This window comes from Schistocerca gregaria, chromosome 10 (assembly GCF_023897955.1).
Source record: "Schistocerca gregaria isolate iqSchGreg1 chromosome 10, iqSchGreg1.2, whole genome shotgun sequence".
In the NCBI taxonomy this organism is placed as follows: domain Eukaryota; kingdom Metazoa; phylum Arthropoda; class Insecta; order Orthoptera; family Acrididae; genus Schistocerca; species Schistocerca gregaria.
The window spans coordinates 202420072-202439599 of NC_064929.1; the positions used below are offsets into that span (position 1 = coordinate 202420072).

The following is a 19528-nucleotide window of genomic DNA, read 5'->3' on the forward strand; positions in this document are numbered from 1 at the left end:
TGTACAGAAACCAGATGGCAGTTATAAGAATCGAAGGGCATGAAAGGGAAGCAGTGGTTGGGAAGGGAGTGAGACAGGGTTGTAGCCTATCCCCAATGCTATCCAATCTGTATAATGAACAAGCAGTAAAGGAAACAAAAGAAAAATTCAGAGTAGGTATTAAAATCCATGGAGAAGAAATAAAAACTTTGAGGTTATCCGATGACATTGTAATTCTGTCAGAGACAGCAAAGGACTTGGAAAAGCAGTTGAACGGAATGGACAGTGCCTTGAAAGGAGAATATAAGATGAACATCAACATACGCAAAACGAGGATAATGGAATGTAGTCGAATTAAGTCTGCTGATGCTGAGGGAATTAGATTAGGAAATGAGACACTTAAAGTAGTAAAGGAGTTTTGCTATTTGGGGAGCCAAATAACTGATGATGGTCGAAGTAGAGAGGATATAAAATGTAGTCTGGCGAAGGCAAGGAAAGCATTTCTGAAGAAGAGGAAATTGTTAACATCGAGTATAGATTTAAGTGTCAGGAAGTCATTTCTGAAAGTATTTGTATGGAGTGTGGTCATGCACAAATTTAGCATTGGAGGGCAACATGGAGGGTGAAAATCGTAGAGGGAGATCAATAGATGAATACACTAAGCAGATTCAGAAGGATGTAGGTTGCAGTAAGTACTGGGGGATGAAGAAACTTGCACAGGATAGATTAGCATGGAGATCTGCATCAAACCAGTCTCAGGACTGAAGACCACAACAACAGCAACAACAAATCTATACTCGATGTTAACAAATTTCTCTTCTTCAGAAACACTTTCCTTGCCATTGCCAGTCTACATTTTATATCCTCTCTACTTAGACCATCATCAGTTATTCTGCTTCCCGAATAGCGAAACTCCTTTACTACTTTAAGTGTCTCATTTCCTAATCTAATTCCCTCGGCATCAGCAGACTTAATTCGACTACATTCCATTATCCTCGTTTTGCTAGTGGACATATAAACTTGTACTACTGTGGTAGGCATGGGCTTTGTGTCTATCTTGGCTACAATAATGTGTTCACTATGCTCTTCATAGTAGCTTACCTGCACTCCTATTTTTTTATTCATTATTAAACCTACTCCTGCATTACCCCTATTTGATTTTGTGTTTGTAGCCCCGTATTCATCTGACCAGAAGTCTTGTTCCTCCTGCCACCGAACTTCACTAATTCCCACTATATCTAACTTTAACCTATCCATTTCCCTTTTTAAATTTTCTAACCTACCTGTCCGATTAAGGGATCCGACATTCCATGCTCCGATCCAACAGTTAGCCCTCTGTTGTGGTTGCAACTACGGTATGGCTATCTGTATCACTGAGGCACGCAAGCCTCCCCACCAACAGATGCAAAAATCCTTCACTAGGCACTAACACAGATGCATTACCAGTGCTACATGTGATACATTTACAAAAATTGCTCAAAGCAAATTCTTGCTGCTTTGATTAGTGCCTTAGGCTGCAATTCATCCTTTGGCATACTCTGTTGAAAATTCCTGGAGTGTGTCAAATTTTGTCAAATCCGTTTTGGAAATGTTCATTCAGAATGTTGCCATTAGGTACAGAAGTTGAACATACTAACAATTTTAAATGTCCCACAGAGGCAAAAAACCATTGGTTTCAAATCTAGTGATAGGGCAGGCCGGACAATGGATGCCCTTGACTAATACAAAGATTTGGAAACTACGTACTTGCTCTGGTACCTCAATAACTAAAATGATCTGTTATATGATGCCTACAGGTACAGTATTAAGTAAATGAAACCCACTGTTACTAGATACCATAGGTACATTTATGCAGTAAGTATTTGTGGTTAGAAACAGGACCCATAAGACGATCAGAAATCATTTTGTCCAACACAATAATGTTAAACTAAAGACAGTCAGACAAATAATAAACAAATGCCAAGTGCATCTGTAAGTAAGAATGTAAGCAGAAATCCACATTTGAGCTACGTCACACGGTCAGGTATCACTAAAGGAAATTAGTTTTCTTACTTGCTAACCAAGGGTTTTTAGACCCTTGTTCATTTGAACTTTCTGTGATTTGGTGCTACAAATACATCTCTAAATGTATGGATACCAATTTAGAAACTACCTGTATTAAAAATTAAAAAGAGCCGGTAGTGTGGTTCACGGTCCATGGTGCACTGTTTATGGCTCCCAGGGGCAAAAAAAAAAAAAAAAAAAACTGATTTTGAATATTTCATGTGATTACTGGCAGAATTTCAACATTCAAAGCGCCATCTTAATCTGTTCATTAAGAGATATCCATTACATTAAAGGTTTGACATTAAGACAAGTTATTACAGACACATATTGTAATGTCTTGGGCAGTGTAACTCTGGCATGCAGGCTATCTAGACCAGGGGTACTCAACAATATTATGAAAAGGATAGATTGCGAACTATATAGTGGAGATGTTGAGTCACAGATAAGCGCAACAAAGAGACTGTCTAACAAGTAAGCTTTTGGCCAAAAGGCCTTCTTCTGAATTACACAACATACAAACATGCATATGCACGCTCATGCAAACAACTCATTCACATGCAACCACTGTCTCTGACTGCCAATGCCAGACAGGACAGATTGTACTCACCATATAGCAGAAATGTTAAGTTGCAGATACCTACAACAAAATGACTGTCAAACAAGTAAGCTTTCAGCCAAACACACACACATTTACACTCAAACTGGCATTGGCAGTCAGAAACAGTACTTGTGTGTGTGTGTTTGGCTGAAAGCTTACTTGTTTGATAGTCTTTTTGCTGTGTCTATCTGTTGTGTCTGTCTAGCCTTGGCAGACAGAGACAGTGGTTGTGTGTGTGTGTGTGTGTGTGTGTGTGTGTGTGTGTGTGTGTGTGTGTGTTGTGTAATTTGGAAGAAGGCCTTACTTGTTTGACAGTCTTTTTGTTGTGCCTATTTGCACTGACTCAGCATTTTCACTATATGTTGAGTAGCAATCTATCTTTTTCATAATATGAATATTTAGTATTTGGTGACAAGTTTTATACCCTTTTATGGAAGATATAAGCATATCTGTTTTTATTTTGTAAACATTTAATCTGTATTCTTGGTTGCTGAGATGTTCCACATCCCAGAGGATCTCCTTGCTAACAATGAATTGGAACGAAATGTACAATCTAATCTAATCTAATGTAATTTACAGCAAGTTAAAGCCTATAATAATAATCACTTACCAAAATCTGTATTTCAAAATTTTATGAAAACCTTTCTAAAACCATACATATCACCCACCATGAAAGCTGGAATGGCAACTAGTGGGTAGTAGGAATCAGGCTGACTGCCACTGATCTAGACTACTCTTCCAGCATTTGAGAATGAAAGCAGTTAGTGACTTGTAACAAGATTTACACACTTTGAAACTTTTTCTTGCTGTCATTTTCTGCACCTGTGATTTCAACTGTTAATAGTTACAACAGCTGAACAGTCTTTTTCAATGTCAGGCATAAGTATCTGCAGAATATTGGGCACATTTCAGGAATGAACCAGCAAAAGAATCGTTCTGTAAAGAGGTGAAGGGTTAAATCGATTTCAGGCGACATTTTATGCTCAGTTAACGAGCTGACTGTTGCAGTGGTAAGACACCAGACTCATGTTTGGAATAGCAGTGGTTCAGATCTCTGGCCATCCAAATTTAGGTTTTGCATGGTTTTCCTGACTGGGGGAGCCACTCTGAAAATTACACATCCACATTCCCTTGCCATCCTGCCGTAATCTTCCTCCCTTGCCCTCACTGTGTGGTTTTGTGTATCATTATGGGAGAAGCAATTTCTTTCTCGTGAAGTCTGACTTTCCTTGTATTCTTTCAGTTCCAAATCTTCTGTGTATTTTCTATATTCCACTCAATATGAGAAACAGTTAAACAATATGACCATAACACCTTAAAGGAACTTTTCAGTGGGAAGCTTCAGCTTTCGAGGTGATATCAGGGGAACAAAAGCAGTGGGAACAAGTACTAGGTAACATCCGACAACTCGCTCAGTTATTCCTCACTTTTGGGCCCTTCTCAGCTACTAATGACTTTCTCAAACTTATCCTTCACAGTTTTTATTTTTTCTTGTCTTTTCTTATTTAGTATTTCTGATAGAGAAGGAGCAAATAGATTAGAAAAATTGATATTCAGATTAAGTTCTAACAAGGGAACTTCCCCATTGCACCCGCCTCAGATTTAGTTATAAGTTGGCACAGTGGATAGGCCTTGAAAAACTGAACACAGATCAATCGAGAAAACAGGAAGAAGTTGTGTGGAACTATGAAAAAAATAAGCAGAATATACAAACTGAGTAGTCCATGTGTAAGACAGGCAACATCAAGGATAGTGTGAGTGCAGGAGCGCCGTGGCCCGTGATTAGCATGAGCAGCTGAGGAACGAGAGGTTCTTGGTTCAAATCTTCCCTCGAGTGAAAAGTTTATTTTCTTTATTTTTGCAAAGTTATGATCTGTCCGTTCGTTCATTTACGTTTCTGCTCATTGTAATAAGTTTAGTGTCTGTGTTTTGCTACCGCACCGCAAAACCGTGCGATTAGTAGACGGAAGGACGTGCCTCTCCAATGGGAACTGAAAACATTTGATCGAAAGGTCATAGGTCAACCGATTCCTCCACAGGAAAACACATCTTATACATTCTATATGACACTGGTGACGGCATGTGCGTCACATGACAGGAATATGTTGTCCACCCACCTAACTTGTACACTTGGCGATTGGGTAAAAAGATTCTTCCATGTTGCCTGATTTAGGTCTTCTTGTGGATGTAATAATCACTCCCAAAAAAGTGATGAAAACATAAGGGTTTGTCACATAAACTGCAACAAATGAATGCAACAGTTTCACAGTCGCACAGTTTTCCCTGTGCTTTGTCAAAACATATGTTTTTATCATTTTCAAATTTTTCCGTGTGTAGACATCTGAACATGTCCTGAACTTTGATAATTGACACACGGTCAAGTAAAATACTGCTCTGTGTAGCTGTGCAGATTCGCAACATCCTAGAATCTTTTCACAAAGTATTTCACTTGCCGAAAACCAAACACATCTAACGGTTGCACAATAGGTGTACAACCTGGAGGAATGGTAATCACGCCCACTCCCACACTAAAATTGTACAATGCCTGATCCTTCTGCTCTGTATAGCTGTCAAGGAGTAAGGCAAAATCTTTGTCCGAGTAAGGAACAATCACACGTTCATTAAAGTCTTTCACTAGTCTTTTCTCCATTTTTCCTGATGGACTGTAATTCACAATGACATTTGGCGTTTGCGCAAGTACCCTATTCACCTGTTGCTGAACTTGCGGTCCAAATACACCATTTTTTCCTGCAAACATAAATAAAATGTAGGTAAAATAAATCCTGCTTTGTTCAGAGCATATTATATGGTATAACTATGTGAAGTGGCATGCAGCTGCTCTACAGTACATTCCGTGTCGCCTTCTCCAACTAACGATAACGTGCGAGTCGATATCATTTCATAGTTAAAACCGGACTGATCTGTGTTGATAATATATTCGCCTTCGTACTGTTGGAATCTGACATTAGTTTCTGTAACAAACGTCTTTGAACACACTAAAAGTTCTTCCAGTTTACTCGGGTAGTTCTTGGTTACATATTTCGTAATCTTCCTACTCGTAATTTTGTATTTTCTTTCGAACATGACAAGCCAATGAGATGAAGCCTTGAAGTCCAGGCCGATTTGTTTAGCGTAATGCAATCCTCAAATCTGTAGGTCTGCAACATGCACTGCACTTAATGCATTTCTGGCTTTAATAAATTGTCGGTGTACATGGTTTTCTAGTTCACTGAACTTCTGTCTTTGGGTTCCGCCTAATTCCATGACTTCTTTGCAATATTTAATTGTGCTTTTTTCCTCCATCCCTTTAAATTTCTTAAATTTATTTGTTACTTCACTCCATAATCTATATTTGCATCTTTTAATTGGTTTGGACGGTAACCTGTATTGGAACATTTCCTTCATGTAACCCAAAAAAATGCCATCAGATTGAAGTTGCAGTATTTCCTCTTCATGTTCTTCATACGGATCAACAACAATCTCATCATCTGGTACATACAGCCCTATAGCAGTTAGTAAGGTTTCGTCATCACCACACGTACTGTTTATCAACAAATGTAGGAAATAATCATACAAATGTTCGACAATCATTCGATCCTTTAAAGAACTTTCCGATTCCTTACAGTTCGGAAAATATTCATTGACCTTGTTATTGAAGTCGCGAGCTATATTTGCTGCATTCATATTGCCTATGGAATACATCTCACGTATTTAATGCACTCTCATCCAAAGTAGCGAACAGTCAACTGCCAGCCAGGGAGGCTCGTTAGCAGGAATACTCTCTCTTCCGTGCACTGTAGTGGACTGATGCCATGTATTTCGATGTTTGTTTAGGTGTAGCGTCCCCATACTACGGCGCAGTTACCTCGCATTGCACGGACGGACGGTTAGATAATAATTGTCCAAAAATAAAAAATTAAACTTTTCACTTGATGGACGACTTGAACCAAGGACCTCTCATTCCACAGCTACTCACGCTAACCATGGGACCACTCCTAAACTTACGCTATCATTGATGTTGCCTATCTTGTGCATGGACAACTTAGTTTGTATATTTTGCTTATTTTTTTGTAGTTCCTCACAACTTCGTCCTGTTTTCTTGATTGATCTGTGTTCAGTCTTTCAAGGCCTATCCACTGTGCCAACTCATAACTAAATCTGAGGGGGGGTGCGATGGGGAGGTTCCCTTGTAAGTATAACAGCAGGAAAACATATTTTTTTCTTATTGAATAATATGCTCAGTGCTCAGAAATGTGTTTTGTTCAGTTTTACATGTGCATCCCAATTACTTCCTTACAGGTCATCATTTGAATGGAACCAGTATCCGTACGATGTACCTGACATGTATGCAAAACCCGGAACACCATGCAATGATTACAACGGTTATTGTGACGTCTTCCAGAAATGTCGTGAGGTGAGACCCTCTTGCACCTTCACCTGTATGCCACATGTTGCAAAACCAGAAATTTACATTTAGTTATACTTCTCTTTGCAGTAGTGTATTTCCAATTGATCTCTCTGCTTTAGGAACAAATCTTATTTTGTAACCTTCTCAAGCCAATTTACCTTTTATTTTATCATAATTATATTGTGATAAAATTATAAGCTTCAAATTTGAGATCTATTTATTTGATAGAAACTACATAAAGTAATTCCAAACTGAAATTAAATAAAATATGTTTTTATGGTAGGGTTGTTCTAGAGTGTAGCCCCTTCACACACTCAACAAAGTTATGAGCAGTATTGCAGATACTATAGCAAAAGTTTAATTTCAGTTAACCTCCCCTTTCATATAGATAATTGTTTTTAATGACTGTGTAAAACAAAACCCACGAATTTCCAGGTCGACCCGTCAGGACCTCTAGCGACACTTCGCAAACTGCTCCTTTCAGACGAGAGTATTGCCTCGTTCAAGAAATGGGTCATACAGTACTGGTATGCTGTGCTCTTCATTGCGGTTGGAGTCATTCTCCTCATGGTTTGTGCAATTTGTATTGTAATGGTTAAGCTTTCTTCGTGGTTTTGTCTTTCTTATGTGAAAACTTCATTTAATAATCACTTTAAACTTAATCTAGATTTATAAATATTAATATCAGTAATAAAACCTCATCAGATATGGAAATATTATCAGTTTTCCAACAAGTTGAAGAGGACACCACACAAATGAGAATGCGCTTTCTGAAGAATGAAATATGTTTTATTCCAATTTATTTTCATGTGCATCAGTTTCATGTAGCGCAGTTTAATTATTATAAATCAGACTTAATATTGTGAAAATTCTAAATTACTATATAAAAATAGTAAATTTTCATGTTATTTGATAACTGCTTCATTTACCAAAGTACTTCTCTTGTGATACACAGAGCTTGTTTCCTCCTTCAACAGCAGCCCTCTATGACTTCAAATATTTTATAATCATGTTTATCTGAAAACTATGATAATATGTTCTGTATTTCATCTCTCTTCCCACAGAGATGGCGGGCAAACTTTATTCGCCGTACGTAAGTTTTCTACAGTAGGTTGGGGAGTTGCTACCTTCTTGTACCCCAGCACCGTGTAAAAAATAAAATAAAGTTTTTTCATTTGCTCCAACTAAACCAGCTTCTAGAGACAAGCTAAGCACAGACCCTCCCCTCTTGCTATTCCAATATGCACTCATCTCAATGTATATATTTCCTTTAAAATTATGCACCAATGATCTCTTGTAAAAATTTGTATCCTCAAAACTATTTGTTTATAGCTATTTAACCTTTAGATATAAGAAAAATAATGTAATTACTATTATCAAGCAGCACCTGTAATGTAATTGTGAAGAAAGAGTCTCGATCCCTTTGAATGTGGAGTGTCGAGTGTTGGACAGTGGAGCCTGTCTAGCTCATTGAGAACTGTTTTGGGTCATTAGAGAAACATGTAGTAAGAAAGAACATGTGCCAAAAAATAGTAAGTAACAAGGAAAAATAGAAAAGTAACATGAGAATAAGGAGAGTGAAAACAGAGAAAACAGATTTACATGCAAAGAGGAGAGGCAAGCAGAAAATGCATTTCTAATGAAGGTTCAAGAAAAGGATATTGTGGGATTGGTTGGTATGCTAGAGTGATAGTTCGAAGATGAGGACACATTAGTATGAAACATGAAGCAACTGCATTATGGGGAACATGCATATTTGAATACTATGTCATAGAGTTTGTGTTTTGACACAGCTCAGTGATGACCATCTGTGCAAGTGGACAGTTGGATTTTTACATTTCTTAATGAATGAGGAAATTGTGCTTGACATGGCTGCATCTCATCAAGAATTAGGTGGGCGATTTGGGATTTTAGATGGGTAGGAAGAGTTGTTGAAAATGTCTAAGCACTGGGGTGGCATAGCATATGTTACCGTGTGAGTGCTCACACATTGTTTGTGAATCTACTGGCAACCAGAGAAGAATCTGTGAATAAAGATGCTCATATGTAACAAGTTTACACCAGTGAGGAGTAAATTGTGGGTTTGGTGGCATCCTTCTCAGATGTTGGAACACAGAATTTGATAGAAATAAATTTTTGAAAATACAATGTAATCGGCTAAGGTAAAAAAAATCTACCAGCAGTGACAGAAGAACACATGTGTAAAGTCCCCATTTCTTAAACATCACCAGTCCTTTTCCTTCATCCCTCTTCCTTCCTCCTCATCCTTTCTGCCAGAAGGAGGAGTCACTGGCTCTGAAAGCTTGCAAATTTCAGTACCTTTATGTGTGATCCCCTGCTGCTGCTTGATGAGTAGATTTTTATCTATCCCATTATATTAAAGTTAGATACAAACCTCTTATGTTCTAATACTTATCTGCAGCCTCAGTGTTAACTATCAATAACTCTTCAGATGCCTTATCAACACAGATCTATCATAGACGCCTTTATGAACTTCACTAAACTGAATAATGGAAAATTCTGGTAGCAGCAGAGCACGCACATAAAAGAGGGTTGTAATTAGGCAAACTTTCAGAGCCAGTGGCTCTTTCTTCAGGCAGATGGGTTAAAAAGGGAGGAAGACAGAGGAAGGAAAAGAACTTGAGAGGTTTAGGAAAAGGGGCAGATTTCGGGACAGTCGGCCAGAAATGCCGGTCAGGGGAGAAGTACTACAAGAGATGAGAAGGAAAGACTGATTGTTGGGGACTGCATCGGGTGAGATTTGAAAACCTGAGAGTTTAAAGGTGGAAGACAGGGTAATATGCAAGACAGAGATTACTGCTCAAACATCATGCACAAGTTAACAAGAGCAATAAGCTAGGTGCATTGTATGTAACAGACAAGGGAGCGGTGTGGTGAAAAATAGATGGTTAAGACAAAGAAAGATGTATAAAACTAAAACGCAGTGAAGAAAAGAGTAGATAGAGTGAAGAAATGCCGAGATGGAAGAAATTAATATAAATTAAGGCCAGATGGATCCAGGTGATGCTTGTCGTGAAACAGGCACCGAGGTCACGATTGTCATATTGTAGAGCATGCTGTGCAACAGAATATTGCATGTTGCCAGTATACACCCTCTGCCTATGCCCACTTGTCCTAATTGATAATTTGGTGGTAGTTGGCTGAACAGTGTTTACATAACAGCTCTTATATCACATGTGTCCTTTCACAGGTGGCTCTCCCTTTGATAGTATATGTTTTGCCAGTTATAGGGCTGCTATAGATGGTGGTAGGAGGGTGCATAGGGCAAGTCACAGAGGTAGGAGACATAGGGTAGGCAGATGGGTGCAGAAGGTGTATAGGGTCTGACAGGAATATTGCAGAGAAGCTATTCTAGGTGTGGTGTGCAATATTTCAGACAGAATGGCTCTCATTTGAGGGCGCGATTTTAGGAAGTCATGGCCCTGTCAAAGTAGCTGGTTAATACATTCCAAATTAAGATAGTGCTGAATCACCAGTGGTGCAATCCAAAGTTGTTTTTTGGAGGTTTCAACAGTACCAGGATTCGAAGTGATGGCCCAGGAAATCTGCTTTTGAACTAGGCTGGTGGGGTAATTATATGCCGTGAAGGCTGAAGTGAGAATGGTGGTGTATTGCCATAAAAAATCTGTATTAGAACATACGCTTGCCTCAAATACCAAGGCTGTAAGGGAGGCAACTTTTGACATTTGAAGGATGGCAACTGTCAAAATGTAAGTACTGTTGTTTGTCGGTCGATTTAATGTGGGTGGAAGTGTGTAGCTGGCCGTTGGTGAGGACAAGATAAACATTGAGGAAAGTCGCATGGGATTTGGAATAGGACCATGTGAAATTTAACTGGGTGAAGGTATTCAGAGATACCAGAAATTTTAACCGGTCAGCCTCACCATAAGTCCATGTGGGAAAGATGTAATCAATGTACCTAAACCAAACCAGGGCACGAGGACTTACGGATCCCAGGAAAGCACCCATGGCCGTACCACTGATCTGCTTATATGTCTGCCCTCAAAGGTGAATTAGTTGTTGGTAAGTATAAAGTTGATTAAGGTGAATACGAAGGATGTCATAAGTTTGGAAGCAGGTGGATGCTGACTGAGGAAATGTTCAGCATGATTCATACTGGCCTGCAGTCCCCTCTGTAAGACCTCAGGCCCCTCACAAGGACTACTAGCTCAATCCATAGAACTTTTCACCCCACCTAAACCACGCACCCCCAACTTTGGCCTTCTTCCTAAGATCCACAAACCCAATCTTTCTGGCTGTCCTATGGCTGCTGGTTTCAAAGTACCCACCGAATGTATATCTGCCTTAGCTGATCAGCACCTGCAATCCATAGTACAAAGATGCCCCTCCTTTATGAAAGATACTGACCATTTCAAGATTGTCTGAAATCTGTGCCCGTCCCACTCCCACCGCACACTTTGCTTGTCACCATACCAACATACCCCATATACATGGTCTGTCTGTTGCTGAAAATTTCCTCAGTCAGTGCCCACCTGATTCCAAACCTATGACATCCTTCCTACTCATCTTAATCAACTTTATTCTTAAACTACTTTACATTTGAGGGCAGACTTACAAGTAGATTATGGGTACAGCCATGGGAACCAGGATGGTTCCCTCCCATGTCAGATTTTCGTGGGTAGCTCAGAGGGAGCTCTCCTGCGATCCATAAGGCTTCAGCCCCTGGTTCGGTTTAGATACAGTGATTACATATTTTATATATCGACTCACAGTGACACTGACCTGTTAAAATTCCTGGAATCTCTGAATACGTTCTCCTAGTTAAATTTCACATGGTCCTATTCCGAATCCCATGCACTTTCCTTGAAGTTGATCTCTGCCCACATTAAACCAACCAGCAAACAACAGTACTTACATTGTGACAGTTTCCATCCTTTCCACGTCAAATATTCCCTCTTGTACATCCTTGGCATTTGCGGCAAACATATTTGTTTGGATGCTGAATTTTTACAGCAATACACCACCATTCTCACGTCAGCCTTCACTGCAAGTAATTACCCCACAAGCCTAGTTCAAAAGCTGATTTCCTGGGTCATCACATCCAATCCTGGTACTGCTGATCCCTCCAGAAAACAACTTCAGTACTGGTGACTCAGTAGTATCCTGATTTGGAATGTATTAATCAGCCACTTTGACAGGGCCATGACTTCTTAAAATCATGCCCTGAAATGAGACCTAATCTGTCTGAAATCTTGCCCACCACACCTAGATTAGCTTTCCGTGTCCTCCCAATCTCCACAATATTCCTGTCAGGTCCTATGCTCCTTCTGCATCCAACTCCTTACCATATTGCACCTACCCTGTGATCGTCTCCGCTGCAAGACCTGCCCTATGTACCCTCCCGCCAGCACCTACAGCAGCCCTGTAACTGGCAAGTCATATACTATCAAAGGGAGCGCCACCTGTGAAACGACACACATCATATACCAGCTATTATGTAAACACTGTTTGGCATGTAAATTAGCACAACTACAACCAAATTATCAATTAGGATGAATGGGCATAGGGAGAGGGTGTATATTGACAGCAACCAACCTGTGGGTGGTGGGGATTAGGAGATGGCTGGGGCAGGATGGGGGGAGGGATAATAGGATAAGGGTGAGGGAAAATGTAGAGCTGCTTGTGGGGGTATGCAGGAATGAATGTGTTGGGGACATGGTAGGACTGCTAGGTGCAGTTGGGAAGTTTGAGCTTGGGGGTGGGGCATAGGATGGGAAAGGGGGGGGGGGGGGGGGAGAGGAGAGAAGTACAGGAGAGGAAAAGGACCCTACTTCCTCCTCCTCCACTCCTCTTGCCTCCTCCTCCCCTTCCAACCTCCTAACTAAGCTAGCAGCCCTACTGTCTCCCCACCACATTCATTCCTGCATGCTCCCACAAGCAAAAAATGCCTTTGTTTTAATGACAGCCACCCCAACAAATGTATCATACCAAGACACAAACTCCCCTGTTTCACAATAACATAAAAACAGGCTGCCCTTCTTTGAAGTTTTTCTATGTCCTTTATCAATTTTATCTGTTGAGGATCCCATACTGCACAGTGACGAGCATAATGTAATCAGACTCTTTCATAGGCCTGTTGCATCTTCTGAGTGGTCTACCGACAGGACAAATCCCCCCCCCCCCCCCCCCTCCTACCCCCCCCCCCTACCCCCCCCCCCCCCCCCCCCCCCCACACACACATCATTATCTGTACGATTCTTCCAATTTAAGTTATTTGAAATTGCAATCCCTAAGTATCTATTTGAATAGATACCCTGTACATTTGTACAATTCATCATGTAACCAAAATTTAGTGGATTCCTTTTTGTACTCATTTAGATGATCTCACACTTTTCATTATTTAGAGTCAGTTGCCACTTTTCACACCATACATAAATTTTGTCTAAATCATTTTGCAACTGAGCAGCAAAATAACTGAAAATGGGAGATTAGACAGGCAAGTTGTGTAACTAATGAGGGTGTACTGAATTGAACTGGGGAAAATTTAACTAAAAGAAGCAATCAATTGATAAGAACATCACCTGAAGTTTGTAGGAATTGTCAGTTTGGTAGTTTGGTAATAGATGGAAGTGTGAGTTAGTGTGTGTGTGTGTGGGGGGGGGGGGGGGGGGGAGGGGGGAGGGAGGGATGTAGAGGGAGGCCTATGGATGAACACAGAAGTACGTTCGAATGGATGTATGTTGTTGTTAGTTACTTGAAGGTGAAAAGGCCTGCATAGATGGAATTAGTGTGGAGAGCTGCATCAAACTGAAGACCGTGGCAACAACAACATCATTTATTCAAACACCTGTCTGCTGACAGATGACATGTCTTCTTTTCAGATGTTTATGTAGATTACTTGCACTCATTTTTCACAATTTCATCACATATATTTATGAACCCTGAAATGTACTTAAGTTCATAGCGCAGCAGAAGCACTCCCATTTTCCCATAACCATAGTTCAAATTCTGTAGACTGTTGACTCATATTATACCATTCCCAAACAAAAATCAGAAACATTGTATTGTCTGACTCTTTTGTTGGTCTGCATGGATTCTGAAAGTTGAATAACATTTTGTGCAGGCGATATGTAATTCCCCATGGAATATTCCAGTTTCAGGTAGTTTTGTCTGTTTGCTAGTTTAAATTTCTTGTCCCAACCTATTTGATATTAGTACAACACAAGATAAAGATATGAAAATAAAAATATGAATTTTAGAGTATTAGCAAAAATAGTTATAACAGATGAGATGTAATATATGAGATTACTCTTGTATTTAACTGTGAATGACTTGTCACATTCCTAGAGTGCTGTATCAAGCTCTATGTGAATATTTTACTTAATTTTATATTTATGCAACAGAATACAGACATTTCAGTTTTTTTAGAATGTAATTAATTTATTTGATTTCTTTAAAGATTTTGATTAATGCCAATTCCTCTATAAGCTCTTAGATCAAAAGATGACATGCAAGTCCTACACATAAATATTGAAATTCTTGAATATATTCTAAACAGGGTTAACTCCAATTACAGCAAAGGAAAGTGCAACTTTAGCAAATTTTTCTGATACCTCTGACTGTGGAATACATGCACTCGTACTAGCATTGTTGTTCCTAAGATTGTAAGGTAGGCAATTTTCAGAGGTGGTAATATGGACCAAAACAAGAAATAAATGACTAGTAAACATGGGCTCTAAAATGAATATGAGCTCTGTTCAAAAAATTCCGGAATTTTGTCCACAAATTTTTTTCTGTGCTTATGTTTTACCTATTGTGCATGGTCTCCTTTGATATACTCTCATCCACAATTGACACACTGCATCCAATGCTGTTTCCACTTCCGAAGGCAATATCCGTACACCTCTTACTGGCTCGTGCAAAGCGCTGTCTGCGAATTTTCTTTTATCTCGTCTATTGTTGAAAATCTTCATCCTTTCAAGGGGATTTCAGTTTTGGGAATAAAAAAGTCCACAGGAGCAAGGTCTAGTGATTATGGAGGATGAGGCAGCACAGTTACTTCATTTTCTGTGCAATAGTCACACACCAACAGGAATGAATATTCGGGTATGTTATCATGTTGCAAGAGCCACGAATTGTCTTGCCACATTTCAGACTGTTTTCTTTTCACATTTTCTTGCAGCCATTACAATACATCCATCGATTAACAGTTCGTCCTCGTGGCATGAATTCAAAGTAGAGGAAAACTACTGGCATGGCTTTGACATTTAACCTGATCTGACAAAGTCTTCCCTGACCCATTGGTCTCAACACCATAACTGTAGACCCACATCGCATCACCAGTTATAATTCTGTTAAAGAAGATCTTATTCCCATGTGCGCGATCCAAAAGCTGTTCACAAATTGCGAGGCGAAGGTCTTTCTGGGTCTTGACTCGTTAGCCGTGGGACGAACTTGGTGACAATACGATGCTTTCCAAGATGCTCCATGAGGATTTCATGACACGATCCAACTGAAATGTTACCTTCTTCTGCAATTTCTCAGACAGTCGGTTTTCGATTGGCACGCACAATTTCGTTGACATTTCCGACACGAGTGTCATCGGTAGACGTTGAAGGGCATCCTGAATGAGTGTCATCTTTAGCGCTCGTCCAGTTATTTTTAAACCATGTGTGACCCATACGTAAACTGTGTATGGCTTATGTACTCATCACTGTATGCTTCCGGCATCATTTAGTGTGTTTAAAGGTTTTCTTGAGTTTCACACAAAGTTAATGCAGACACGTCACACCTCTGACTCTGCTGTACAACAATGTAACTTCCAGCAGTTACACATTAAGTACAGGTGTGTGCAGGGATGTCAACTGCATTTCACTCTGACACACCATTGATGTGAAATTAGAATGTTCTGGAAGTTTTTGAACAGACCTCATACATTAAAAGCTACAAACACTTGTTCATCTTCGCTACTGTGAAACACATTTCCTCCATCAAACAGTTACTCATAGCTCATTATGTGTGCACTTCAGAGCTTGTTTTTTTTTTTCACCCCCATACTGTCTCCTCAAAAAACGTGGAGATCGAACAGCTTGCAGAGAAGAGATGTCTTCCACAGTAAGGAAGATCAGTAAGTGCCCATAGCATTTTAGAGCCCATGTTTACTTGACATTTTTTTCTTGTTTTGGTCTGTACTACCGCATCTGAAAGTTGCCTGCCCTACATTTTTGGCAATAACAGTACCAGAACATACATTCCGCTGTCTGAACTATCAGAATGATTTTTGCTTATAATTTCTGAGTCAGTTACTTTTGCACCAGATTTCCTTACCTCAAGTTAATACATATACCCTTTTCCATCACTAAAAGTTTCCAACATCTTCATGAAATCACCCTGAATACGCAAAATGAGGCACAGGTAGCAGAACTTCAGAACAGGAGATATACAGGTTGTCCAAAAAACACACCGACAAACTTTAGGGGCAGGTTCCTTAGAAAGATATAAGTAAAAAAAAGTCTTCTAAACATGGGCTTTAAAATGCATCTTTAACAGGTATTAGCACTTGTTCATCTTTGACACTATGAAACAGGTCTCCTCTACTGCAAGCTCTTTAAGAGCTATGTTCATCTTACGTAGTGTGTAAAACAACTCTTCTACTGAACAAGTGCTTATAGTTCTTAAAATATGCACTTTAGAAACCATATTTACTAGATTTTTTCCCTCATTTTGGTCTGTACTACCACCTCCCAAAATATGAAAAGCAAAGAGCTTGGAGTAGAAGAGAAGTGTTTCGTAGTAGTGAAGATGAACAAGTGCTAATATCTCTTAAAGTATGTCATTTAGAGTTCTTGTTTAGTAGATATTTTCTCCTTTCTTTTTTCCACACTACCACCTCTTAAAGTTGCATACCCTACAGTCTTAGCAACAATGTTACCGGTACATATATTCCACTGTCAGAACCAAAAGAATGATTTTTGCTTATAACTTTCGACTCGGTCATTTCTGGACCAGAGTTCCTTACCTCAAAATAATACATGTATCCTTCTCCATCCCTAAAATCTTGTATCATCACCACAGAATCATCCTGTGTACACAAAATGAGGTACAGGTAGCAGAACTTTAGGTCAGAGACACATCTGGAGAATAGGATTTGATCAATGCACATATTGTTTTCCTTGTATTATAATTTTTTTTGCTCACACTGTCACAGAGCACAGTCCGTCGATAATACACATCCTCATGTGTGCCCGCAGGTACTGACCGCGAAGCTGCTCGGGAAGCGGCCGGGCGCGAAGAAGCTGAAGCAGGTGACGATCGTCCACAGCTCGACGACGGAGACAGTGCGGCTGCCGGCGGAGGGCGGAGACGGGGCTCTGGCCACGGTGCAGCACCCCACCGTCGTCCGGCCTAAGCTGCCGCTCAAACGACGGGTGCGCGAGGGCGCTGTCAGTGCCACAGGTAGGCAACTGCCGACATTCCGAGTATCTGACTGGGTGGGGGGGGGGGGGATTCTGTATAGGTGTATTTGCAGGTTGCAGAAGTTCACAGTGTAAGAGTATATTTGCAGAGATGGTCAGTGTACAGTTATATTTGTAAAGGGGACAATGTATGGGTATACCGGTATTTGTAAAGGTGACAGTTTGTACAGGTATATTTGTGGAGTTGGTCAGCATACTGGTATATTTGCAGAGGTGGACAGTGTATGAGTATATCTGCAGTGTAAGATCAGTGTACAGGTGTTTTGCAGAGGTGGACGGTGTATGGGTATATTTGCCGAGGTGGACAGTGTACGAGTATATTTGTGGAGGTGGGGAGTGTACAAATGTATATTGGCAGAGGTAGACAGTGTGTTGAGTATATTGGCAGAGGTAGATAATGTGTTGAGTATACTGGCAGAGGTAGACAGTGTGTTGAGTATATTGGCAGAGGTAGATAATGTGTTGAGTATACTGGCAAAGGTAGACAGTGTATGGATTTATTTGCAGAGTTAGATAGTGTGTTTATATATTTGCAGAGATGCCTACCAATGCTACATTAATTTGCTCTGGCAAAGTGTATACCATGGCAGAGGATAATGTAAGCACAGTATAAGTCTTCTCAGGCCTAGGACTTGATGAGGCAATGCAATGGAAATAGCACAATCCTTCAATTAAAAATAAGATGCACCAGCACTCTGGAATGGTGGCCCTATTACACCAAAGCACAGTGGTGATCTACAAGGTGTGTTCGATAAGTAACACAACACACTTTTTTTCTTGGCCAATTTCAGTTGAAAAAATGTGGACTTTGTTGTGGGACATTGCAAAATATTCCCGATTTAGCCCCTATAGTTCCAGAAGTTCTGGTAAGTGATCAAGTTATATGTAACCTTCAAAATGGCGTTTGAATGGAGATGCATTCTGAACAGAGAGCTGTCATCAAGTTTCCTTTGGTGGAAAACAAGAGCATCACAGATTTTTCTGGGTGCTTGCAGTACGTCTACAGAGACGTGGCAGTGAACAAAAGCACGATGAGACATCTGGCGAGCAATCCGTCACCGTCGCAAAATTGCGCAAACCTTCCACTCTCTCCCGTGCCGTCCGGCTGGACACAGCTGTGAATCCTGGAATTTTGGAATGTGAGGTGACTGACAGATCACATCCAAACACCTCATTGCTCCTTTGTTGGTAGTGCTGACACACTCTTCTCACCAGATGGGGTACTCAGAGGATTGTGTCCCCTGGGTTCCTCACTGCCTAACAGAATTCCATAAAAAGAAATGAAGGACTACCTGTGTGGAATTTCTCATGCATTAGGAGGATGATCGTGACACTTTTTCATCGGACATGGTCACAGTGATGAACCGGAAAAAAATGTTAATCTGCGGCATGGAGCCACACCGCTTCTTCTCAGAAGAAAAAGTTCAAAGCCGCACCCTCAGCTGGTAAAGTAAGGGTGGCCTTCTTCTAGGATTATTCTGTCAGTGTGTTCCCTCATGGTGCATTAATCGACCCTGAAGTGACGTGTATTGGGCTACCCTCAGCAAAGTGAAGAGACAACTTTAGCAAACAAACTTCTCCTTCTCCATGGCAATGCAAGGCTCGCACAAGTCTGCATACCTGGCAGGAACTCAGAAAACTTCATCAGACTGTTCTCCCTCATCCACCCTACAGCCCAGATCTCACACCTTCTGACCCCATCTGTTAGGCCCAATGAAGGATGCACACCATGGGAAGTACGTGGATGATGGGGAGGTTACTGATGCTGCAAGACGTCGGCTCTGACATTGACCAGTACATCAATACCATTTGGGCAAACAGGGCCTCCCAGTAAGGTGACACAGGGACATCACATTGAATGGAGATTATGTTGAAAAATAGGGTTTTTGTAGCCAAAAGAGTGGAGAATAATATGGGCTGTTGGAATCCTGAAGAAAACTGACCTGCTTTCAGAAAAAAAATGTCTTGTACGAGGTTCATTCAAGTTCTAAGGCCTCCGATTTTGTTTTATAATTAACTACTCACACGAAATCCATGAAA

At 40.4% G+C, this 19528-nt stretch overlaps 1 protein-coding gene across 1 annotated transcript in view; it reads left to right on the forward strand.

The window, feature by feature from the left end:
- The window catches only part of LOC126293640 (uncharacterized), a 759104-nt gene that overhangs the window by 711226 nt on the left and 28350 nt on the right, over positions 1-19528 (forward strand). Inside the window, exons 14-16 of the mRNA XM_049986916.1 lie at positions 6923-7037; positions 7467-7601; positions 17264-17468. Coding sequence (XP_049842873.1) covers positions 6923-7037; positions 7467-7601; positions 17264-17468 — 455 coding nt within the window. The remainder of the gene's footprint in view (positions 1-6922; positions 7038-7466; positions 7602-17263; positions 17469-19528) is intronic.